The sequence below is a fragment of the Coregonus lavaretus genome (genome assembly GCF_964263955.1).
Source record: "Coregonus lavaretus genome assembly, chromosome: 12".
Taxonomy (NCBI): Eukaryota; Metazoa; Chordata; class Actinopteri; order Salmoniformes; family Salmonidae; genus Coregonus; species Coregonus lavaretus.
The window spans coordinates 6,116,522-6,142,374 of record NC_139999.1 but is presented as its reverse complement, the minus strand read 5'-3'; the positions used below and the strand labels follow the sequence as shown (position 1 = coordinate 6,142,374).

At 46.9% G+C, this 25,853-nt stretch overlaps 1 protein-coding gene across 1 annotated transcript in view; it reads left to right on the top strand.

Annotated features, from left to right (window-relative positions):
- The window catches only part of LOC311138959 (acid-sensing ion channel 1-like), a gene marked incomplete at both ends in the record, with an annotated part of 263,718 nt that overhangs the window by 219,601 nt on the left and 18,264 nt on the right, over window positions 1-25,853 (top strand). Inside the window, 1 exon segment of the mRNA XM_084173776.1 lies at window positions 17,672-17,799. Within this exon segment, the coding sequence (XP_084029902.1) occupies window positions 17,672-17,799 (128 nt within the window).

The following is a 25,853-nucleotide window of genomic DNA, read 5'->3' as shown; positions in this document are numbered from 1 at the left end:
GGGAGGGAGGGAGGGAGGGAGGGAGGGAGGGAGGGAGGGAGGGAGGGAGGGAGGGAGGGAGGGAGGGAGGCAGGGAGGGAGGGAGGGAGGGAGGGAGGGAGGGAGCCTTGCACTAAAAAGTTATGTATTATTTAGTCAAGTATTCAAGTACATCAAACAGGCAGTGTTTGTGGACGTGAAACCACTTCAAAAGAATCAACAGAGAACCAACATTAGCTACTAGCTAAGAAAGGAAGGGAGACAGATAGACAGGTAAGCAAGCTAGTCCATGTAGAATTGATTTCCAAACTCTCCGTTTCGGATCAACTCGATGAATCTGTTGTAAAATAAAAACAACCTCTCCAAAAAACTATCTTTGATATTTCCAGGAGAGATAATATCCTTGGAGAGAGATCAGAAGCTTCACAATACACGTATGTTCCTCTTCAATATGAATCTAGCTCTATCTGGAAATTCATACTCCACACAGCTGGAACACAGTAGCAGTGGAAACGGTACATTGTCGACTCTTCTAGATCAAGTGGGATGTGGGAATCTGTTCAATGGTCATTTCAATTCTTGATATCTACCCAGCTGAATACCAAAATAAGTGGCGGGGATGAAAAACGAATCTCATATTGTAGCTTTAAGTCAGAGGCTGCAAAAGTCTCCAGAGTGATGTATGTAGAATTCAACACGTGCATACAGTAGCGATTTGCATTTCTACGTCGATTCTCCATTGGTATTCCAATGGTGACAGATAGCAGTGAAGTGACAGAATATATACATTGAGCTCTAAAAGTATTGGGACAATGACCCATTTGTTGTTGTTTTGGCTCTGTACTCCAGCACTTTGGATTTGAAATGATACAATGATTATAAGGTTAAGCTGGGCTTTTTCATCCATATCGGGTGAACCGTTAAGAAATTACAGCACTTTCTGTATATAGTCCCCCCCTATTTTAGGGCACCAAAAGTATTGGGGCAAATTCACTTATGTGTATTAAAGTAGTAAAAAGTTTAGTATTTGGTCCCATATTCATAGCACGCAATGACTACATCAAGCTTGTGACACTACAAATGTGTAGGAGGCATTTGTGACTCGTTTCAGGAAACTAGGCGTATGTCGCACGTCACTACTTCACAGGAGAGGCATTTGAATGTAAAGATGTATTTTTTTATCAAAATGCGTTTTTTGGCAGAAATGCCTTCTGGAACATGTGAACTTTCATGTGCCTTAATAACAAACTTGTATGCCATCTGTAAATATGAATAAAATTGTTAAATTACGAGCCTAGTTGGTTTAGCCACGGAGAAAGACAGGAACCTTCCCGCTAGCCATGACTAAGATTGAATCGTACTACACCGGCTCTGACGCTCGTCGGATGTGGCAGGGCTTGAAAACTATTACAGACTACAAAGGGAAGCACAGCCGCGAACTGCCCAGTGACACAAGCCTACCAGACGAGCTAAACCACTTCTATGCTCGCTTCGAGGCAAGCAACACTGAAGCATGCATGAGAGCACCAGCTGTTCCGGATGACTATGTGATCACGCTCTCCGTAGCCAATGTGAGTAAGACTTTTAAGCAGGTCAACATTCACAAGGCCGCAGGGCCAGACGGATTACCAGGACGTGTACTCCGAGCATGTGCTGACCAACTGGCAAGTGTCTTCACTGACATTTTCAACATGTCCCTGACTGAGTCTGTAATACCAACATGTTTCAAGCAGACCACCATAGTCCCCGTGTCCAAGGACACTAAAATAACCTGCCTAAATGACTACCGACCCGTAGCACTGACGTCTGTAGCCATGAAGTGCTTTGAAAGGCTGGTCATGGCTCACATCAACACCATTATCCCAGAAACCCTAGACCCACTCCAATTTGCATACCGCTCCAACAGATCCACAGATGATGCAATCTCTATTGCACTCCACACTGCCCTTTCCCACCTGGACAAGAGGAACACCTACGTGAGAATGCTATTCATTGACTACAGCTCAGCATTCAACACCTTAGTGCCCTCAAAGCTCATCACTAAGCTAAGGATCCTGGGACTAAACACCTCCCTCTGCAACTGGATCCTGGACTTCCTGACGGGCCGCCCCCAGGTGGTAAGGGTAGGTAACAACACATCTGCCACACTGATCCTCAACACGGGGGCCCTTCAGGGGTGCGTGCTCAGTCCCCTCCTGGACTCCCTGTTCACCCATGACTGCATGGCCATGCACGACTCCAACACCATCATTAAGTTTGCCGACGACACAACAGTGGTAGGCCTGATCACCGACAATGATGAGACAGCCTATAGGGAGGAGGTCAGAGACCTGTCCATGTGGTGCCAGGATAACAACCTCTCCCTCAACGTGACCAAGATAAAGGAGATGATTGTGGACTACAGGAAAAAAAAGAGGACTGAGCACGCCCCTATTCTCATCGACGGGGCTGTAGTGGAACAGGTTGAGAGCTTCAAGTTCCTTGGTGTCCACATCACCAACGAACTATCATGGTCCAAACACACCAAGACAGTCGTGAAGAGGGCACGACAAAGCCTATTCCCCCTCAGGAGACTGAAAAGATTCGGCATGGGTCCTCAGATCCTCAAAAAATTATACAGCTGCACCATCGAGAGCATCCTGACTGGTTGCATCACCGCCTGGTATGGCAACTGCTTGGCCTCCGACCGCAAGGCACTACAGAGGGTAGTGCGTACGGCCCAGTACATCACTGGGGCCAAGCTTCCTGCCATCCAGGACCTCTATACCAGGCGGTGTCAGAGGAAGGCCCTCAAAATTGTCAAAGACTCCAGCCACCCTAGTCATAGACTGTTCTCTCTGCTACCGCACGGCAAGCGGTACCGGAGTGCCAAGTCTAGGTCCAAAAGACTTCTCAACAGCTTCTACCCCCAAGCCATAAGACTCCTGAACAGCTAATCATGGCTACCCGGACTATTTGCACTGCCCCCCCACCCCATATTTTTACGCTGCTGCTACTCTGTTAATTATTTATGCATAGTCACTTTAACTCTACCCACATGTACATATTACTTCAACTACCTCAACTAGCCGGTGCCCCCGCACATTGACTCTGTACCGGTACCCCCCTGTATATATAACCTCCCTACTGTTATTTTATTTTACTTCTGCTCTTTTTTCTCAACACTTTTTTGTTGTTTTATTTTAATTTTTTAATAAAAATAAATGCACTGTTGGTAAAGGGCTGTAAGTAAGCATTTCACTGTAATGTCTGCACCTGTTGTATTCGGCGCATGTGGCCAATAAAATGTGATTTGATTTGATTTGATTGGCTGAGAAAATGGATGGGCTGGACATTCCGAGAGATGAGTTTGAATTGGTTTGCCATGTAGTATGCTTCTGTCTATCAGGCTCACTAGCTAATGTTACGTGTATGATCTGTGTAGTAATATTATTAATATCTCAGAGCCAATTGCATTGCTAGTTATAGCCTAATGTTAGCTAGCTAGCTAACATTGAACCTAGTTGGTTAGCTTTAGCTACCTGCAGGGTAGTAACGTTATGAGTTGGGATTATGGTGAATTGTTTAGCTAGCTAGCTAGCTACATGTCTAAACAAAAGACTCCACTATGCAAGTAAACATTTCACTGTAGTGTTTACACCTTCTGTATCCTGTGCATGTTACAAATAAACGTTGATTTTATTTGATATAGTGTGTGTTTACCAGAGACGGTAATGTGAAGAACAACATGACCTGCACCAAAGTCAAATTAGGATATAACGTTAGGCCAACGAGACAGTGGCCAAGTAAAAAAATTATCCGGTAGAATGCCCTACTTTTATTTCATCACACTCAGAACCGTAAAGTATTTTCTGTAATTAGCTCGCCATTAACATGATCTTGTTGTGAGTTTATTTTATTTTCCTGTAATAATGAATACAATTTAGCTAAAGTTAATACGTTGTCAGCTATATGATATGGTTATTATTTGAACTGGCTAGCCAGTTAACTTAATGCTAGCTAGCTAACAAGCTAGAAACTAACCAAAACAATGTTTAGAAAGTTGCTTTTAGTTGCCTGGTTTGCTAGATTGACATATACTAAATTGATTTTTTAAGAGGGTGTGAACGATGCTGAATGGCAAAGACAAAGACAAAGAAGAGCTCTCCAGTAGGTGTACCAAAACATTCCAGGGCCATTTTCTTAAAAGTAGGGTTACAAGTTGATCAACTTTCAAAGTAGAATTACTTTCCCATTGTTCCTCAACTGTAGTGTATGATATACAATTTTCTAGCTCGGAGTCTCTATTTTTATCCAATGTATGAAACACAATTTCAAATTTTGCTACATTTACATTTACATCATTTACACTTACAAATTGGTGAATTCACCTTATGATAGCCAGTGAGACAACCATTTATTTTTATTTTTTTTATGGGGGGTTGGGGAGGGGGGTGTAGAAGGATTACTTTATACTATTCCAGGTATTCCTTAAAGAGGTAGGGTTTAAAATGTCTCCGGAAGGTGGTCAGTGACTCCGCTGTCCTGGCGTCGTGGGGGAGCTTGTTCCACCATTGGGGTGCCAGAGCAGCAAATAGCTTTGACTGGGCTGAGCGGGAACTGTGCTTCCGTAGAGGTCGGGGAGCTAGCAGGCCAGAGGTGGATGAACGTAGTGCCCTCGTTTGGGTGTAGGGTCTGATCAGAGCCTGAAGGTAAGGAGGTGCCGTTCCCCTCACAGCTCCTTAGGCAAGCACCATGGTCTTGTAGTAGATGCGAGCCTCAACTGGAAGCCAGTGGAGTGTGTGGAGGAGCGGGTTGACATGAGAGAACTTGGGAAGGGCGAACAAAAGACGGGCTGCAGCGTTCTGGATAAGTTGTAGGGGTTTAATGGCACAGGCAGGGAGCCCAGCCAACAGCGAGTTTCCGTAATCCAGACGGGAGATGACAAGTGCCTGGATTAGGACCTGTGCCGTTTTCTGTGTAAGGTAGGTTCGTACTCTGCGAATGTTGTAGAGCATGAACCTGCAGGATCGGGTCACCGCTTTGATGTTAGCGGAGAACGACAGGGTGTTGTCCAGGGTCACGCCAAGGTTCTTCACGCTGATATATCTGCCAGACATGCAGAGATGCGATTCGCCACCTGGTTATCAGAAGGGGTGTAGTGTCGAGTCAATGTTGCTAATTATGCTGTTAAATAAAGGAGTCCGCTTATACTGAACTTTGACCATACGTTTTATTCATATCACAAGATTTCAGCATAAGTTTACAGATGTCATGATCACCCGGAGAGCAGTGTTTTCCAAATTACAATGTCCGCTCTAATCTTCTTTGTTGCTAGCCCATACTTATAATCTTCCCCAAAATATGGGTGGCTCCCTCTACTGTCCAATCCCCTGTCTACAACACACAGACTCCCTCTGTTCTATGGGGCGTCACTCTAAAACAACTCCCTCTGAAACTGAATAAACATCCTCTCAGGTTCCACTTGAAAACATTAGCAAAGTCATAATCTCCATACACTACAGGGGGAAAGGAGAAAATTAATTGTGTGTCGTCTGCGTAGCAATGATAGGAGAGACCATGTGACGATATGACAGAGCCAAGTGACTTGGTGTATAGAGAGAATAGGAGAGGGCCTAGAACTGAGCCCTGGGGGACACCAGTGGTGAGAGCACGTGGTGCGGAGACAGATTCTCGCCACGCCACCTGGTAGGAGCGACCTGTCAGGTAGGACGCAATCCAAGAGTGAGCAGCGCCGGAGATGCCCAACTCGGAGAGGGTGGAGAGGAGGATCTGATGGTTCACAGTATCATAGGCAGCAGATAGGTCTAGAAGGATAAGAGCAGAGGAGAGAGAGTTAGCTTTAGCAGTGCAGAGAGCCTCCGTGACACAGAGAAGAGCAGTCTCAGTTGAATGACCTGTCTTGAAACCTGACTGGTTTGGATCAAGAAGGTCATTCTGAGAGAGATAGCAAGATAGTTGGCTAGAGACGGCACGCTCAAGAGTTTTGGAGAGAAAATAAAGAAGGGATACTGGTCTGTAGTTGTTGACATCGGAGGGATATAGTGTAGGTTTTTTGAGGAGTGGTGCAACTCTCGCTCTCTTCAAGACGGAAGGGACATGGCCAGCGGTCAAGGATGAGTTGATGAGCGAGGTGAGGTAAGGGAGAAGGTCTCCGGAAATGGTCTGGAGAAGAGAGGAGGTGATAGGGTCAAGCGGGCAGGTTGTTGGGCGGCCGGCCGTCACAAGTCGCAAGATTTCATCTGGGGAGAGAGGGGAGAAAGAAGTCAAAGCATAGGGTAGGGCAGTGTGAGCAGGACCAGCGGTGTCATTTGACTTAATAAATGAGGATCGGATCTCGTCAACCTTCTTTTCAAAATGGTTGACGAAGTCATCCACAGAGAGGGATGAGGGAGGGGGAGGAGGAGGAGGATTCAGCAGGGAGGAGAAGGTGGCAAAGAGCTTCCTAGGGTTAGAGGCAGAGGCTACATAACACCGAATCGAGCCGCTCGGTCACATTTGCTGTTTGTTTTGGTTGTGTTTCAGATAATTTCGTGCTCAATAGAAATTAATGGTAAATAATGTATTGTGTCATTTTGGAGTCACTTTTATTGTAAACAAGAATATAATATGTTTCTAAACACTTCTACATGAATGTGGATGCTACCATGATTACGGATAATCCTGAATGAATCGTGAATAATGAAGAGTGAGAAAGTTACAGACGCACAAATATCATACCCACAAGACATGCTAACCTCTCACCATTACAATAACAGGGGAGGTAAAACATTTTTTGGGGGGTATGATATTTATGCCTATGTAACTTTCTCACTCATCATTATTCACGATTCATTCAGGATTATCCGTAGTACCCTTAAAATAAAGTTGACAGTCTGCACTTTAACCTTTAACCTCATAGTCATTGTATCATTTCAAACCCAAAAAGTGCTGGAGTACGGATCCAAAACAACAACAAAAAATTGTCCATTTCCCAATACTTTTGGAGCTGTAGCTGTACTTTTTCAAAGGAGGATCATTTCATCCAGCACTGCTCAAGGCCCTGGTGTGTTCCCTTTGCAATGACACAAATGTCTCTGTATCCCTCCTCAAGAAGAGCAGTGACTTACTGATGCTCTCTTCTTTATCAGAGGCTCACACTGCATTGCAGTCAGGCTCCCAGTGCTGTAATTGAAAGAGAGAGAGAGAGAGAGAGAGAGAGAGAGAGAGAGAGAGAGAGAGAGAGAGAGAGAGAGAGAGAGAGAGAGAGAGAATTTAAATTCCGACAGAAAACCAAAGACAACAAACAACAATGAGAAATGGTTTGATGAAGAATGTAAAAACCGAAGAAAGAAATGGAGAAACCTATCCAACCAAAACGCCTTTCGACTTCACTAGTGTGAAACACTAAAACAGTACAGAAATACACTAATTAAAAAGAAGGAACAGCATGACAAAAAACAGTTCATTATGATTGAAGAATCCATAGAATCAAATCACTCCTGGGAAAATTGGAACACACTAAACAAACAACAACAGAAGAGTTATCTATCCAAAACGGAGATGTATGGATAAACCACTTCTCCAAACTTTTCGGCCATATAACAAAGAACCAAGAGCAAAAACATATACATGATACTTTACAAAACTTAGAATCAGCTATTAAAGACTACCTTAACCCATTGGATTCTCCAATTACATTGAATGAACTATAGCACAAAATACAAACCCTCCATCCCAAAAAGGCCTGTGGTGTTGATGCTATACTAAACAACATGATAAAATATATAGACCACAAATTCAAATAGGCTATTCTTAAATTCAATATTATCCTCAGCTCTGGCATCTTCCTTAATATTTGGAACCTAGTCCTGATCACCCCAATCCCCAAAAGTGGAGACAAATTTGACCCCAATAATTAACGTGGAATATGCATTAGCAGCAATCTCTGAAAACTCCTCTGCAGTATCATCAACAGCAGATTCCAACATTTCCTCAGTGAAAACAATGTCCTGAGCAAATGTAAATTGGCTTCTTACCAAATTACCGTATGACAGACCACGTATACACCCTGCACACCCTTATTAACAAACAAACAAAACAAAACAAAAGCAACAAAAGCTTTTGACTCAATTTGGCATAAGAGTCTGCTATACAAATTGATGGAAAACGGTGTTGGGGGGAAAGGTTATGACATTATAAAATCCATGTACACAAACAACAAGTGTGCAGTTAAAATTGGCAATAAACACACAGATTTCTTTCCTCAGGGCCGTGGGGTGAGACAGGGATGCAGCTTGAGCCCCACCCTCTTCAACATTTATATCAACGAATTGGCGAGGGCAGTAGAACAGTCTGCAGCACCCGACCCTACTGGACTCAGAAATCAAATGTCTACTGTTTGCAGATGATCTGGTGCTTCTTTCCCCAATCAAGGAGGGCCTACAGCAGCACCTAGATGTTCTGCACATATTCTGTCAGACTTGGGCCCTGACAGTGAATCTCAGTAAGAAAAAAATAATGGTTTTCCAAAAAAGGTCCAGTAGCCAAGACAACAAATACAAATTCGATCTAGACACTGTTGCCCGAGAGCACACAAAGAATTACACCTACCTCGGCCTATACATCAACACCACAGGTAACTTCCACAAGGCTGTGAACGATCTGAGAGACAAGGCAAGAAGGGCCTTCTATGCCATCAAAAGGAACATAAAACCTAACATCCCAATTAGGATCTGGCTAAAAATATATCAATCAGTAATCAAACCCATTGCCCTCTATGGTTGTGAGGTCTGGGATCCGATCACCAACCATGAATTCACAAAATGGGACAAACACCCAATTGAGACTCTGCTTGCAGAATTTTGCAAAAATATACTTTGTGTACAACGCAAAACCCCAAACAATGAGGACTATATCCCCTAGTTATCAAAATCCAGCAAAGAGCTGTTCATTTCTACAGCCACCTAAAAGGAAGCGACGCCCACACATTCCACCACAAAGCCCTCACCTACAGAGAGATGAACATAGAGATGAGTGCCTTCTGCCAGCTGGTTCTGGGGCTCTGTTCACAAACACAAAACAATCCCACAGAGCCCCAGGACAGACACACATTTAGACCCCAAAAAAATTAAAATAATATTTGACACATGGAAAAGAATCAACGAATGCTATCGATTAGTTACCGGATTGTAACTCCAGTTGTATGAGTGGAGCGGAGCCCCATAGGGGAGCTCTGCTCCTAGTGGTTTACCCTCTGCCCTAAGGCAGCAGCAGCCTGAGACAAAATTATGCACACACCTACAGCCAATAGGAGTACAGGTGTCCCTATAAGAGGGGATGCCTCCCCTCAATCAGCCTCCCGAGATATTTTTCTTCAGCGAGACTAGAGAGGGTCGGCAGGGCCTTAAGTCCTATAGGGCTCCGCTCCACTCATACAACTGGAGTTACACTCCGGTAACTAATCGTTCTATATCGTGGAGCTCCGCCCCATAGGGGAGCTCTGCTCCTAGTGGTTTAAGGCGGAGCGTAGCGCTCCAAAATGTACTCCCTGCCGAGCCTAACACTTCCCATCGAAACGAGAAAGTCAGGCCTAGCAATGGCTGCAACCGAGTCCCGCAGTACTGCAACTAAAAAACCCTACGGGCGTCACAATATACCGCGTCATCAGTTAAAAGACCCGCCCCACCTAGTCCATTGGCAATGCCAATGACTAGTGGGCAGATCACCAGAATAGAAGCCATACTAACCTGTACTAGCAGATAGATGTGCCTCAATATCCTGTGAAAACACTACCGACCACTAATGGAATGACATCAAGTGTCACTCTACATTGTGAACGAGGTAGACCGCCTCACTCACTCAATGGAATCCCAGAGATTAGTGGGCAGGAACAAAAACATGAGTCATACTAACTGAACAAGCAGATAGATGACCTCACATTCTGTAATCAACACATGCCTCTACTGTACTGACCCTGTCAGTCAGGATTCATGCCACACAATATGTTTTCTTATCCAAAGCGGACCTGGTGGAAACCCTGTCCATAGTCCTGCTTTTCCCTCTCTTCCTAGCTCAAGATCTTCCTTCAGCTATGCTGAGTACAGACCGAGCCAAAGAGTTAGAAAACACATCTGTCAAAAACACGTCTTCCTAACCAAAGCGGACCTGATGGAAACCTGTGTCCACAGTCCTGCTTCTCCTCTCTTTCTTGCTCAAGATCTCCCTTCAGCCACGCTGAGTACAGATCGAGCCAGAGAATTAGAAGACATATCTAAGAGATAGAAACGGATAAATGGAGACGGCGTCGACCAGGATGCTGCTCTACAGATATCCTCTACTCCTGTTCCTCTGAAAAGGGCAGTAGAAGCCGCTACTCCACGAGTGGAGTGAGCTCTGATACCCTGAGGCAATTGCCGCCCTGCTACCTCATAAGCTGTCTCAATGCCTTCACAAAGCCAGTGAGACAACCTCTGTTTTGAAAGTGGTCTACCTAGTGCAGCCGCACCGTGACACACAAACAACTGAGGCGATGACCTAATCGCTGCTGTGCGCTCAACATAACACGCCAAAGCGCGTACCGGGCACAGGCGATGGAGCTTTTCCTCACTCCTCTCTCTATGAGGAGGAGGAGAAAAAGCCCACAGCTCCACGGTCTGTGACCTATATGAACTCTTAATAACCTTCGGCACAAATGCCGGGTTAGGACGTAACACTGCTCTGCTCATGTCACCATTGATGGCCAAGCAGTCAGGTCTCGTCGAAAGAGCACACAAATCACTGACCCGCTTAGCTGTAGTCAAAGCGAGCAACAATGCTGTCTTTATAGACAGCATCTTGAGGGGTATTTGATTCAATGGCTCGAACGGCGACTTACATAGCGCTTCGAGTACCAAAGCCAAATCCCACTGAGGAAGCGTGACTCTAGGTGTTGGCCTAAGTCGCCGCGTTCCTAATAGGAAGCGTTTCACTAGAGGGTGGCTAAAGACATTGTCTCTGCCAAAACCCTCATGACAAGCTGAAATCGCTGCTGCAAACACTCTAATCGTGGCAGGCGATTTTTGCTTATCAAACATGAGCTGTAGAAAAGAGAGAATACTCTCCACCTGACAGCTCATGGGGTCTACACCTTGTGTGACACACCATCGTGAAAACACGTTCCATCTACTGGCATACATCTTAGAAATGGAACTGGCACGTGAACCCTGTATGGTCCTGATCACTGCATCAGATAACCCACGGCGCTCTAGCCTGTCCCTCTCAGCAGCCAGGCCTTCAGTGGTTGGCCGATTATGGGCAATTTCCCTATCGTGCCAGCCGCCTGAGACAACGCGTCCCGTCGATGTGGAATTGGCCAAGGTGGCGCAATCAACATCTGACTCATCTCCGCAAACCACGGAGCCCCCGGGCGATCGGGCGCTATCAGTATCACTGACAGCCCCCCTGACCTCACCCTGGCTAGCAGTGGGAGAATGCAGGACAGCGGAGGGAATGCATACAGGAGAACTCTCGGCCACGGTTGGTGCGCAAAGGCGTCCCTTCCCAGTGGCGGTTCGTCCTGTTCCCTCAGAGAGAACCACAGAGGACATTGCGCGTTCACGCGTGACGCGAATAGGTCCACCTCGGCTCTCCCGAATTGTTCCCAAATCTGGAGAACAATGTCTGGATGCAGACACCACTCGTCGTCTCGAGGACCCCCTCTTGACATGAGGTCTGCTCCTACGTTCAAGTAGCCCGGAATGTGTGCTGCTCTCAATGAGCGAAGGTGCTCGTGAGCCCACAGCCACAATTCCTCTGCCGCCCGATGGAGAGCAGGAGACCTGACTCCTCCCTGGCGAGTTATGTGGGCTACTGTGGTCCGGTTGTCTGACCAGACCAGCACATCGCGACCCCGAAGGGTAGACGCGAAGTGGGTCAGAACCAGTCGAACCGTTTCCAACTCCAGGAGGTTGATGTGACGACCTGATTAAGGCCACACACCTCCTATCGCTTGTGTCTGACATGTCCCTCCCCATCCCGTCAGGGACGCATCCGTGAATACTGGGATGTGAGAGGACACCTTTCCTATCGGGACTCCGTGCGTGAGAACGCGCGAGTTTCTCCAATAGTTTAGGTCTGCACTGAGCGAGAGGGGAACCACCACCAACCGATGACGTTGACGCAATGGGTCTAGTCTTAGTTGGGCGAACCATCACTGCGTCCTGCAAATATGCAGGAGTCCCAGCGGAACCACAGAGTGCGCTGACGACATGAGACCCAAAAGTGACATGATCGACAGCGCCGTCACCGTGTGATTCGGACGGCACTTCCTTAGGGCTAGCAACAAGGCTACCCTTCGGGGGTCCGAAATTCGAGCCCTCATCCTCACAGTGTCTAGCTGTATTCCCAGGTAGACAATCTGATGAGTGGGCCAGGGCGCGCTCTTTTTCCAATTCACAGCAAACCCCAGACTTGTGAGATGCATCACTGTCTGTGTTGTGTGAGTGATCGCCAGCTCTGCTGACGGGGCGAGAACCAGTAGGTCGTCCAGGTAGGCTAGTAGCCGTATTCCCTGACGACGCAACGGTTCTAATGCCACCTCCACACACTTGGAAAATGTGCGAGGTGCCAGGGCGTACCCAAATGGCATCCTTGTGTATTCGTACGCCACCCCTTGAAAGGCGAACCGCAGAAACTTCCTGTGACGCGGCTGAACCGGCACATGAAAGTACGCATCCTTTAGGTCTATGCTCGTACAAAAGTCCCCTCTCTGGACACATTCCAGCAGACGTTTTGTCGTTAGCATTCGGAAGGGCCGTTTGGTTAGGCTCTCGTTGAGAATGCGTAAATCCAAAATCGGCCTCACTCCCCCCTCTTTTTGGGCACTAGGAAATAAGGCGAATATAGCCCTTTGTTCCTTTGCTCCCGGGGAACTACTGTCACCGCCTCCTTCGCCAAAAGTTCCGTAATCTCTGTCATCAGAGCGGCCACTTTGTCTGGCGTTTTCATCACCGTCTCCACCACTCCCCTGAACGGGGGTGGGGTACGGTGGAATTGGAGAGCATAACCCTTCTGCAACGTCTGTTCTAGCCAGCGTGAGAGGGTGCAGCTTCTTCGCCACTGCCAGCAATGCAGAGAAAGTGGCTGGGCGCAAAGCTGTGGTGCATCCAGTAGGAAGGACCTGTATTCCTCTATGGCCCTTACCGCCACTGTTCCCCAACATTGAAGTGGTGGAACAGCCCAAGGTGGGCCTCCCGTGAAAGGGAGAGGAAATGCGTTCTGAGAAAGAAAGAGGAGTAGGGACGTCGGTTAAACCCGTAACAGTCGTATTCCTGCCCTCCTTGAACGCATCACGGGTCTGAATTGCGCTGACCGAGGCCACAGCCTGCGGCAGGGCACCATCCCCAGAAAGCGATTGCATCATCTTAGGTGACTGCAATTCGCTATCAGAGCCCTTCACTACAGTACTCCTAGAAGTCTGTAGTATGAGGTCTCTATGAGGTAAAACAAGGCGGCGCCTTGATACCTTCTTAACTTTCACCTTCTGTGTGTGTTCAACTCTGCACCCCTGGTGGGTTGATTCACGCTCAGTGTGGTGAGTACTGGCTCGTTCTGTCAGGGGAGCTGATACTTTGGTTATACCCATAACACTAGTAATCCTGCCCTCCGTGAACGTAGCATGGGTCTGAATCGCATTAACCGAGACCTTGGTCTGCGATAATGCGTCGTCCCCAGATAGCTGCTGTGTTACAATGCCCGGGGGCGCCGATACTCTGGGCACCTTGGTGACCGCGGTAATCGGGCCCTCCGTGAACGCAGCATGGGTCTGGCTCGTACTAGTGGAGACCTTAGTCTGTGCTAGTGCGCCATCCCCAAATAGCGGCTACGTCCTCATGTCAGAATCTGACCGGGACTGCTGCCTTCTATGTAAACCACTTCTTATATGTGAAGTGTGATGTGACGACCTGATTGAGGTCTTCTGGATACCTACTCTTAGTGCCTGTTCAGCAACGCACCCTCGGTGGGCTGAACAGCTCTTAGAGTGGTAAGGAAGAGAGGGTGAGATTTGAACGCTCTCGGACGTATTATGGAAAATAGGCTCTTTTTTGACAAAGTCAGGTGGAGCCAACTCTTTATTAAACACATCAACAAAGGCATTTACATCAACACCCGTCCCTTCAACCGAAGGGTGGGGGGGAACAGTGGGCACGTTCGACACCATCGATGCGTCCTCCATCCTCTCCCCCGCGTCCCGTCACGTACGCCTCCTCTTGCCTCCCTTGGAGGGCCAGGTCGGCGTCCTCGTCACCTCCCTCGCCGGCTGTAGTGGGGCTACCGTAGCTGCTGGGAGGGCCGAGCCCGCTCCCTTGCTGCTCGTGGCCGCCGGATGACGCCGATTACGCCGCATCGTCGTAGACCCCGGTCTACTTAAAGGGGCGGAGGTAGATGGCCTTTGGGGAGGAGGGGGGCCGAGTCGTCCTGCCAACGGCAGGTGCTTGGCCAGCTGCTTCTTCTCCTCCTCTAACTTCGAAAAACGCTCCGTCGCCTCTTTGACTGAGACCCCAAAGAGGCCGTCGTCAGAGAGGGGGGCGTTCAAGAGAGACGTCCTGTCTGCCTCTTTCATGGAAGTCAATGACAACCAGAGGTGTCGTTCCCCGACCACCGAAGTGGCCATGGATCTCCCCGCGCAGACTGCGGACGCCTGTGTAAGGTGGAGTATGGCGCCAGAAATTCTGGACGCCTCCTCCACCTCCTCCGGTGCCATCTCTGTCTTACCCGTGGTTAAACGGGACAGAGAGGCCGCCAAGAAGGCAATGTTGTTAGCTGCTGCTACAGCTTGGGCTCCCAACCCAAAAGACTTCTCTAACAGCGATGCTGTGAGTCGGTCCTTCTGGGATGGCAACGTGGCCTTCTTGGAAGAGGGCCAAGGGCTCGAACCCGGTACGAGATACGCCGCCATGGCGCTCTCTAACCTGGGGATTCCCTGACCCTGAAACCTTCCTTCCACTCTCGTGAATGGGAGATACGCTTTTACAGGCGAACGCGCCGCTAAAGGTGCCTCCCACGAGCCCTCAACGTACCTAGCCAAAGAAGGCATGGCAGGAGCCACTGGCTCTGCCGCCTTCCTTGGCCTGGAATAAGGACAGCCCTCCATCATATAAACCTCCGGTGCGGAGGGAAGAGGGGGCAGCCTTATTGCCAGCCGTTGAGCAGCTCTCTCAATGAGACCCGGAAAATCCGCTCTCAGAGAGGCTGCAGCGAAAGAGAGAGCTTCTGATCTCTCAGAGCTCATATCCCCTTCGCTATAGGGACTACAAGCCCTCTCGCTCTCCAAAGGAAAGGGGGGCTTGAAAGTATGAGGGACGGGGTCCGACTGTTCCATTGGAATGCCAGACCCTTCCTCAAAATCCCTATCTTCCCCCGAGTCTGCGCCGTCGGACGACGCCTCTGAAGCAGAGGCTAGTATCGACAACACATCCTCAAGGGGGATGTCCTCCCTGAAAAACGCCCAACGCTGCTTCCTCTCCTTTAAAGAAAGGAGGGCGCAGGAGGCGCAATTCGGGGGACTGCAGACGCCTTCGTTGGCATGCTGGGATCCCAAACACATGAAACATAGGTCGTGGTGGTCACCGGCCGCCATGGAAGTGCATCTGCACTGAGCTCTGAAAAGAGCTTTTGGGGGTGGAAAATCTCCCGGTGTGCTCATTTAGACGACGTTGATGACTGGAATATCAACAGCGTTTTTTCGGCCTGAGTCTTCGTGCTTCGTCTCTTCTTGGCTCTTCAGTCTAGTCATCCAGTCACTGAAGAAAAAGGGAGGCTGATTGAGGGGAGGCATCCCCTCTTATAGGGACACCTGTACTCCTATTGGCTGTAGGTGTGTGCATAATTTTGTCTCAGGCTGCTGCTGCCTTAGGGCAGAGGGTAAACCACTAGGAGCAGAGCTCCCCTATGGGGCGGAGCTCCACGATATAGAACTGGCCCTTAACAGAGAGTACACAGTGGCTGAATACCTGACCACTGTGACTGACCCTAAATTAAGAAAGTCCTTGACTATGTACAGACTCAGTGAGCATAGCCTTGCTATTGAGAAAGGCCGCCATAGGCAGACCTGGCTCTTGAGAGATGACAGGCTATGTGCCCAGTGCCCCCAAAATGAGGTGGAAACTGAGCTGCACTTCCTAACCTCCTGCCAAATGTATGACCACATTAGAGACACATATTTCCCACAAATCACACAAACCCACAAATAATTTGAAAACAAATCAAACATTGATAAACTCCCATATCTGTTAGGCGAAATACCTCAGTGTGCAGTCACAGCAGCAAGATTTTTGGCCCGTTGCCATGAGAAAAGGGCAACCAGTGGAACACAAACAACATTGTAAATACAACCTATATTTATCTCTTTATTTATTTTCCCTTTCATACTTGGTAGGGGATGGGGTTAGGGGATGGGTAGGGGATGGGTTAGATAATGGGGTTAGGGGATGGGGTTAGGGGATGGGGTTAGGTAATGGGGTTAGGGGATGGGGTTAGGGGATGGGGTTAGGGGATGGTTAGGGGATGGATAGGGGATGGGGTTAGGGGATGGGGTTAGGGGATGGTTAGGGGATGGGGTTAGAGAATGGGGTTAGGGGATGGGGTTAGGGGATGAGGTTAGGGGATGGGTAGGGGATGGGGTTAGGGGGTGGGGTTAGGGGATGGTTAGGGGATGGGGTTAGGGGATGGATAGGGGATGGGGTTAGGGGATGTGGTTAGGGGATGGGTAGGGGATGGGGTTAGGGGATGGGGTTAGATAATGGGGTTAGGGGATGGGGTTAGGGGATGGGGTTAGGGGATGGGTAGGGGATGGGGTTAGAGAATGGGGTTAGGGGATGGGGTTAGGGGATGGGGTTAGGGGATGGAGTTAGGGGATGGGGTTAGGGGATGGGGTTAGAGAATGGGGTTAGGGGATGGATAGGGGATGGGGTTAGGGGATGGTTAGGGGATGGGGTTAGGGGATGGGGTTAGGGGATGGATAGGGGATGGGGTTAGGGGATGGTTAGGGGATGGGGCTAGGGGATGGATAGGGGATGGGGTTAGGGGTTAGGGGATGGATAGGGGATGGGGTTAGGGGTTAGGGGATGGATAGGGGATGGGGCTAGGGGTTAGGGGATGGGGTTAGGGGTTAGGGGATGGGGTTAGGGGATGGGGTTAGGGGATGGATAGGGGATGGGGTTAGGGGATGGGGTTAGGGGATGGGGTTAGGGGATGGATAGGGGATGGGGTTAGAGAATGGGGTTAGGGGATGGGGTTAGGGGATGGGGTTAGGGGATGGGGTTAGGGGATGGGGTTAGGGAATGGGGTTAGGGGATGGGGATGGGGTTAGGGGATGGGGTTAGGGGATGGGGTTAGGGGATGGGTAGGAGATGGGGTTAGGGGATGGGGTTAGGGGATGGGGTTAGGGGATGGGGTTAGGGGATGGGGTTAGGGGATGGGGTTAGGGGAGGGTTAGGGGATGGGGTTAGGGGATGGTTAGGGCACAGGAGGAGCATCAATGATGGAGTATACATCATTATGAGATCAATCTGTTCTTCTGATTCCTTATTGTAATCAAATTTTCAGGTTTTTTATTTGATGTTTTTTCTCTTTCAAGTTGAATGAAATCAGACTGAGTAATACATTGACCTGACTGAGCTGTTTCTGACATCAGTTTCTGGGATGTTTCCTGTCTTACCCTACCTCTCTCCAGATGAGACGTCGTACGAGGCGGGCATCAAGGTCCAGATTCACACCCAGGACGAGCCTCCCTTCATTGACCAGCTGGGTTTCGGAGTGGCCCCGGGCTTCCAGACCTTCGTATCCTGTCAGGAACAACGGGTAGGGTGTCAATCAATCAATCAATCAATTAAGCCTGCCATTATTGGCTCTTCCCAATGTGGGCTTGCTACAAGGGAAGGCGGTAAAAACAAATAATGTCTGTCTGGGTTATTGTTGATGTCTGTATGTGGGAGGTCGTTTTGTTGTTCGTGATGATGTCATCCTGCTACGTTAAAGGGGGCTGAAGGACTTGTGTTTTCAGCTAAACAACCAGCATACAGCGTTCTAGTGATTCAAAGGTCATGTTCTTGTTGAAAGCAGGACGAGGTTATTCTGAGTTTCACCTTGAACAGACTCTGACCCTGAACAGACTCTCCTCTCTCCTCTCCTTCTCCTGATGCATGTTCCATTACAGGAATCTCATCAGTGGCTTGGTAGAAATCCACACTTTTCAATCAGTGCTACCATGCTCTCTCTTCGGAAGAGAAGGATAATTCAATATGATGTTTACCCATCCAACTCTACCCTCTGGTCAGGTATATCTAACCAGACAGAGTGAAATCATAGGTAATTATACTCTCTCTGGGTCACAGACTATAGAATATGTATGATGAAAGGAACACAGAAGATACGGATTTAATAGATCCCCTACTCCCTTTTGCTTCTGCCAGAGATGTCATCAGAGGGCGTAACAGAACAGTGTACTGTATACACTCGGTCTACTCTCGGTTTGTTGTTTTTATGAAATAGTTTTTATGAAATAGTTTTTAAATCATAGCTAAAGTTTGTGTTGCTACGGATTCTGCAACGCAGTCAGCCTTTACGGCTGGGACTGCAAGTTTGTCTCCCGGCAGTAAGCTGCTAGCCATCATGAAAACGGAGCAGGCTAACGCTAGCAGTGCTAGCCCACCAGTGTGTTTATCCACGGCTGGGCACAAATGCTTCAGGTGTGAGATGATTTCCACACAATCTTAAGATGAAGATAAGGTGGAACTAGAAAATGAACAGGGATTTGTCTGCCCTAAATGCACCACCATCAAGCAGCTTAGGGAAGAGATCCTCTGGCTGTTAGCTCGGCTGCGAGAAAAGGTTATAACATGCTTTCTAAGTACACCGACCTTGCTGTAACCCAGGCAAACCAAATCACAGGTTTTAAATGCCTCCTATAGCAAAGCTGCATCGTTGATCTGTCCCAATCCAACAGACAGATGTCAAGCTCAACTCCGCGGCCCATGGGAGACTCGACACTCGCAAGGCGTAGGAGATTGTGGAGGCAGTCAGCCACCCTTCATCTATCTGAGAAGATCCGATCTAGCTATCAAACAGCTTTGCCCCACTTGAGACGGACCTACCAGGCCCGGGAGTCAGCACGGATCATGGGTGTGTACATTCCCCCACAGCCACCACAGTTCACCGGGTCGCTGACTCAAGACATAAGGGTCTCTGGCCATCCTCCACCTTCCTGGGTTTTCCAACACGTCCGCTTTTGCTGGTGCGAAGAGTCAGGCTAGCCTCCATCCCCCCCCTGCCCGAGGCAGGCCCATCCCGCTCCTCCTCTTCCTTCCCCACGGGATTCCATCACAACCACCATCATTTTGGGCAGCTAGATGGTGAGAGATTTTGGCCTGCCTGCTGTCTGTGGACCGACCAAGTTCCGCTGTCACCCAGGAGCTCCGTGTCCATGACATCAACTCCCTCCTGCCGGTTCTGGACAATATTGTCACCATCGTCACTCAAGTAGGTTTTAACAACCTTCGTTTTAGGCGATCTGAGGGAGGACTACAAAAACATTTTTAAACACCATCGCTAGAACAGGGAAGATAATTATTAAAGTGGCTTGCGAAAGTATTCACTCCCCTTGCCATTTTTCCTATGTTGTTGCCTTACAACCTGGAATTAAAATGGATTTTTGGGGGGTTTGTATCATTTGATTTACACAACATGCTTACCACTTTTAAGATGCTAAATATTTTTTGGGGTGAAACAAACAAGAAATAAGACAACAAAACAGAAAACTTGAGTGTGCATAACTATTTTTAGTCTCATCTGACCAGAGTACCTTCTTCCATATGTTTGGGGAGTCTCCCACATGCCTTTTGGCGAACACCAAACGTGTTTGCTTATTTTATTTCTGGCCACTCTTCCGTAAAGCCCAGCTCTGTGGAGTGTACGGCTTAAAGTGGTCCTATGGACAGATACTCCAATCTCCGCTGTGGAGCTTTGCAGCTCCTTCAGGGTTATCTTTGGTCTCTTTGTTGCCTCTCTTAATTAATGCCCTCCTTGCCTGGTCTGTGAGTTTTGGTGGGCGGCCCTCTCTTGGCAGGTTTGTTGTGGTGCCACATTCTTTCCATTTTTTATATAATGGTTTTTAATGGAGCTCCGTGGGATTTTCAAAGTTTCTGATATTTTTTTATAACCCAACCCTGATCTGTACTTCTCCACAACTTTGTCCCTGACCTGTTTGGAGAGCTCCTTGGTCTTCATGGTGCCGCTTGCTTGGTGGTGCCCCTTGCTTAGTGGTGTTGCACACTCTGGGGCCTTTCAGAACAGGTGTATACAGTGGGGGGGAAAAGTATTTAGTCAGCCACCAATTGTGCAAGTTCTCCCACTTAAAAAGATGAGAGAGGCCTGTAATTTTCATCATGGGTACACGTCAACTATGACAGACAAAATGAGAATTTTTTTCCCAGAAAATCACATTGTAGGATTTTTAATGAATTTATTTGCAAATTATGGTGGAAAATAAGTATTTGGTCAATAACAAAAGTTTCTCAATACTTTGTTATATACCCTTTGTTGGCAATGACACAGGTCAAACGTTTTCTGTAAGTCTTCACAAGGTTTTCACACACTGTTGCTGGTATTTTGGCCCATTCCTCCATGCAGATCTCCTCTAGAGCAGTGATGTTTTGGGGCTGTCGCTGGGCAACACGAACTTTCAACTCCCTGCAAAGATTTTCTATGGGGTTGAGATCTGGAGACTGGCTAGGCCACTCCAGGACCTTGAAATGCTTCTTACGAAGCCACTCCTTCGTTGCCCGGGCGGTGTGTTTGGGATCATTGTCATGCTGAATGACCCAGCCACGTTTCATCTTCAATGCCCTTGCTGATGGAAGGAGGTTTTCACTCAAAATCTCACGATACATGGCCCCATTCATTCTTTCCTTTACACAGATCAGTCGTCCTGGTCCCTTTGCAGAAAAACAGCCCCAAAGCATGATGTTTCCACCCCCATGCTTCACAGTAGGTATGGTGTTCTTTGGATGCAACTCAGCATTCTTTGTCCTCCAAACACGACGAGTTGAGTTTTTACCAAAAAGTTATATTTTGGTTTCATCTGACCATATGACATTCTCCCAATCCTCTTCTGGATCATCCAAATGCACTCTAGCAAACTTCAGACGGGCCTGGACATGTACTGGCTTAAGCAGGGGGACACGTCTGGCACTGCAGGATTTGAGTCCCTGGCGGCGTAGTGTGTTACTGATGGTAGGCTTTGTAACTTTGGTCCCAGCTCTCTGCAGGTCATTCACTAGGTCCCCCCGTGTGGTTCTGGGATTTTTGCTCACCGTTCTTGTGATCATTTTGACCCCACGGGGTGAGATCTTGCGTGGAGCCCCAGATCGAGGGAGATTATCAGTGGTCTTGTATGTCTTCCATATCCTAAGAATTGCTCCCACAGTTGATTTCTTCAAACCAAGCTGCTTACCTATTGCAGATTCAGTCTTCCCAGCCTGGTGCAGGTCTACAATTTTGTTTCTGGTGTCCTTTGACAGCTCTTTGGTCTTGGCCATAGTGGAGTTTGGAGTGTGACTGTTTGAGGTTGTGGACAGGGGTATTTTATACTGATAACAAGTTCAAACAGGTGCCATTAATACAGGTAACGAGTGAAGGACAGAGGAGCCTCTTAAAGAAGAAGTTACAGGTCTGTGAGAGCCAGAAATCTAGCTTGTTTGTAGGTGACCAAATACTTATTTTCCACCATAATTTGCAAATAAATTCATAAAAAATCCTAAAATGTGATTTTCTGGATTTTTTTTTCTCAATTTGTCTGTCATAGTTGACGTGTACCTATGATGAAAATTACAGGCCTCTCTCATCTTTTTAAGTGGGAGAACATGCACAATTGGTGGCTGACTAAATACTTTCTTTCCCCACTGTATATACTGAGATCATGTGACAGATCATGTTACACTTAGATTGCACACAGGTGGACTTTATTTATCAAATTATGTGACTTCTGAAGGTAATTGGTTGCACCAGATCATATTTAGGGGCTTCATAGCAACGGGGGTGAATACCTATGCACTAACCACTTATACATATGCACTAACCGTTATTTATTTTTTAGAAATTTCTGAAAAAGTTATTTTTTTCATTCCACTTCACCAATTTGGAATATTTTGTTTATGTCCATTACATGAAATCCAAATAAAAATCAATTAAAATTACAGGTTGTAATGCAACAAAATAGGAAAAAAGCCAAGGGGGATGAATACTTTTGCAAGGCACTGTAGATGCCAATTCTTTGTGGGTAGCTAGCCAGTTAGACCTATTGACTTACTATGGACTTACCCATTCATTGAACCTTCCTTCTTCTAGCCACTAAGCAAGATATACAGTGAGGGAAAAAAGTATTTGATCCCCTGCTGATTTTGTACGTTTGCCCACTGACAAAGAAATGATCAGTCTATAATTTTAATGGTAGGTTTATTTGAACAGTGAGAGACAGAATAATAACAAAGAAATCCAGAAAAACGCATGTAAAAAATGTTATAAATTGATTTGCATTTTTTTTTTTATGAGGGAAATAAGTATTTGACCACCTCTCAATCAGAAAGATTTCTGGCTCCCATGTGTCTTTTATACAGGTAACGAGCTGAGATTAGGAGCCCACTCTTAAAGGGAGTGCTCCTAATCTCAGCTTGTTACCTGTATAAAAGACACCTGTCCACAGAAGCAATCAATCAATCAGATTCCAAACTCTCCACGATGGCCAAGACCAAAGAGCTCTCCAAGGATGTCAGGGACAAGATTGTAGACCTACACAAGGCTGGAATGGGCTACAAGACCATCGCCAAGCAGCTTGGTGAGAAGGTGACAACAGTTGGTGCGATTATTCGCAAATGGAAGAAACACAAAATAACTGTTAATCTCCCTCGGCCTGGGGCTCCATGCAAGATCTCACCTCGTGGAGTTGCAATGATCATGAGAACGGTGAGGAATCAGCCCAGAACTACACGGGAGGATCTTGTCAATGATCTCAAGGCAGCTGGGACCATAGTCACCAAGAAAACAATTGGTAACACACTACGCCGTGAAGGACTGAAATCCTGCAGTGCCCGCAAGGACCCCCTGCTCAAGAAAGCACATATACAGGCCCTTCTGAAGTTTGCACATCTGAATGATTCAGAGGAGAACTGGGTGAAAGTGTTGTGGTCAGATGAGACCAAAATCGAGCTCTTTGGCATCAACTCAACTCGCCGTGTTTGGAGGAGGAGGAATGCTGCCTATGACCCCAATAACACCATCCCCACCGTCGAACATGGAGGTGGAAACATTATGCTTTGGGGGTGTTTTTCTGTTAAGGGGACAGGACAACTTCACCGCATCAAAGGGACGATGGACGGGGCCATGTACCGTCAAATCTTGGGTGAGAACCTCCTTCCCTCAGCCAGGGCATTGAAAATGGGTCGTGGATGGGTATTCCAGCATGACAATGACCCAAAACACACGGCCAAGGCAACAAAGGAGTGGCTCAAGAAGAAGCACATTAAGGTCCTGGAGTGGCCTTGTCAGTCTCCAGACCTTAATCCCATAGAAAATCTGTGGAGGTAGCTGAAGGTTCGAGTTGCCAAACATCAGGCTCGAAACCTTAATGACTTGGAGAATATCTGCAAAGAGGAGTGGGACAAAATCCCTCCTGAGATGTGTGCAAACATGGTGGCCAACTACAAGAAACGTCTGACCTCTGTGATTGCCAACAAGGGTTTTGCCACCAAGTACTAAGTCATGTTTTGCAGAGGGGTCAAATACTTATTTCCCTCATTAAAATGCAAATCAATTTATAACATTTTTGACATGCGTTTTTCTGGATTTTGTTGTTGTTATTCTGTCTTTCATTGTTCAAAGAAACCTACCGTTAAAATTATAGACTGATCATGTCTTTGTCAGTGGGCAAACGTACAAAATCAGCAGGGGATCAAATACTTTTTTCCCTCACTGTACACAAAGCAAACATTTTACTTCATAATTATCAGCTAGATATATGTGAATCGTAATCTAGCTAGCCAGCTAGCTAGTTAAGCAGGCAAAAATGACCTAAAACTAATGTTATGCAAGGTACAGTTGAAGTCGGAAGTTTACATACACCTTAACCAAATACATTTAAACTCAGTTTTTCACAATTCCTGACATTTAATCCTAGTAAAAATTCCCTGTCTTAGGTCAGTTAGGATCACCACTTTATTTTAAGAATGTGAAATGTGAGAATAATAGTAGAGAGAATTATTTATTTCAGCTTTTATTCCTTTCATCACATTCCCAGTGGGTCAGAAGTTTACATACACTCAATTAGTATTTGATAGCATTGCTTTTAAATTGTTTAACATGGGTCAAATGTTTTGGGTAGCCTTCCACAAGCTTCCCACAATAAGTTGGGTGAATTTTGGCCCATTCCTCATGACAGAGCTGGTGTAAGTGAGTCAGGTTTGTAGGCCTCCTTGCGCGCACACACTTTTTCAATTCTGCCCACACATTTTCTATAGGTTTGAGGTCAGGGCTTTGTGATGGCCACTCCAATACCTTGACTTTGTTGTCCTTAAGCCATTTTGCCACAACTTTTGAAGTATACTTGGGGTCATTGTCCATTTGGAAGACCCATTTGCGACCAAGCTTTAACTTCCTGACTGATGTCTTGAGATGTTTCTTCAATATATCCACGTAATTTTCCTTCCTCATGATACCATCTATTTTGTGAAGTGCAACAGTCCCTCCTGCAGCAAAGCACCCCCACAGCATGATGCTGCCACCCCCGTGCTTCACGGTTGGAATGGTGTTCTTCGGCTTGCAAGAAACCACTTTTTCCTCCAAATATAACGATGGTCATTATGGGCAAACAGTTCTATTTTTGTTTCATCAGACCAGAGGACATTTCTCCAAAAAGTATGATATTTGTCCCCATGTGCAGTTGCAAACCGTAGTCTGGCTTTTTTATGGCAGTTTTGCAGCAGTGGCTTCTTCCTTGCTGAGCGGCCTTTCAGGCTATGTCGATATAGGACTTGTTTTACTGTGGATATAGATACTTTTGTACCCTTTTCGCACCAAAGTATGTTCATCTCTAGGAGAACGCGTCTCCTTCCTGAGCGGTATGACGGCTGCGTGGTCCCATGGTGCTTATACTTGCGTACTATTGTTTGTACAGATGAACGTGGTACCTTAAGGCGTTTGGAAATTGCTCCCAAGGATGAACCAGACTTGTGGAAGTCTACAATTTTTTTTCTGAGGTCTCGGCTGATTTCTTTTGATTTTCCTATGATGTCAAGCAAAGAGGCACTGAGTTTGAAGGTAGGCCTTGAAATACATCCACATGTACACCTCCAATTGACTCAAATTATGTCAATTAGCCTATCAGAAGCTTCTAAAGCCATGACATCATTTTCTGGAATTTTCCAAGCTGTTTAAAGGCACAGTCAACTTAGTGTATGTAAACTTTTGACTTTTTGTTGTTATTCTGTCTCTCACTGTTCAAGTAAACCTACCATTAAAATTATAGACTGATCATGTCTTTGTCAGTGGGCAAGCGTACAAAATCAGCAGGGGATCAAATAAGTTTTTTCCCTCACTGTATATACAGTGGGGAGAACAAGTATTTGATACACTGCCGATTTTGCAGGTTTTCCTACTTACAAAGTATGTAGAGGTCTGTAATTTTTATCGTAGGTACACTTCAACTGTGAGAGACGGAATCTAAAACAAAAATCCAGAAAATCACATTGTAAGATTTTTAAGTAATTCATTTGCATTTTATTGCATGACATAAGTATTTGATCACCTACCAACCAGTAAGAATTCCGGCTCTCACAGACCTGTTAGTTTTTCTTTAAGAAGCCCTC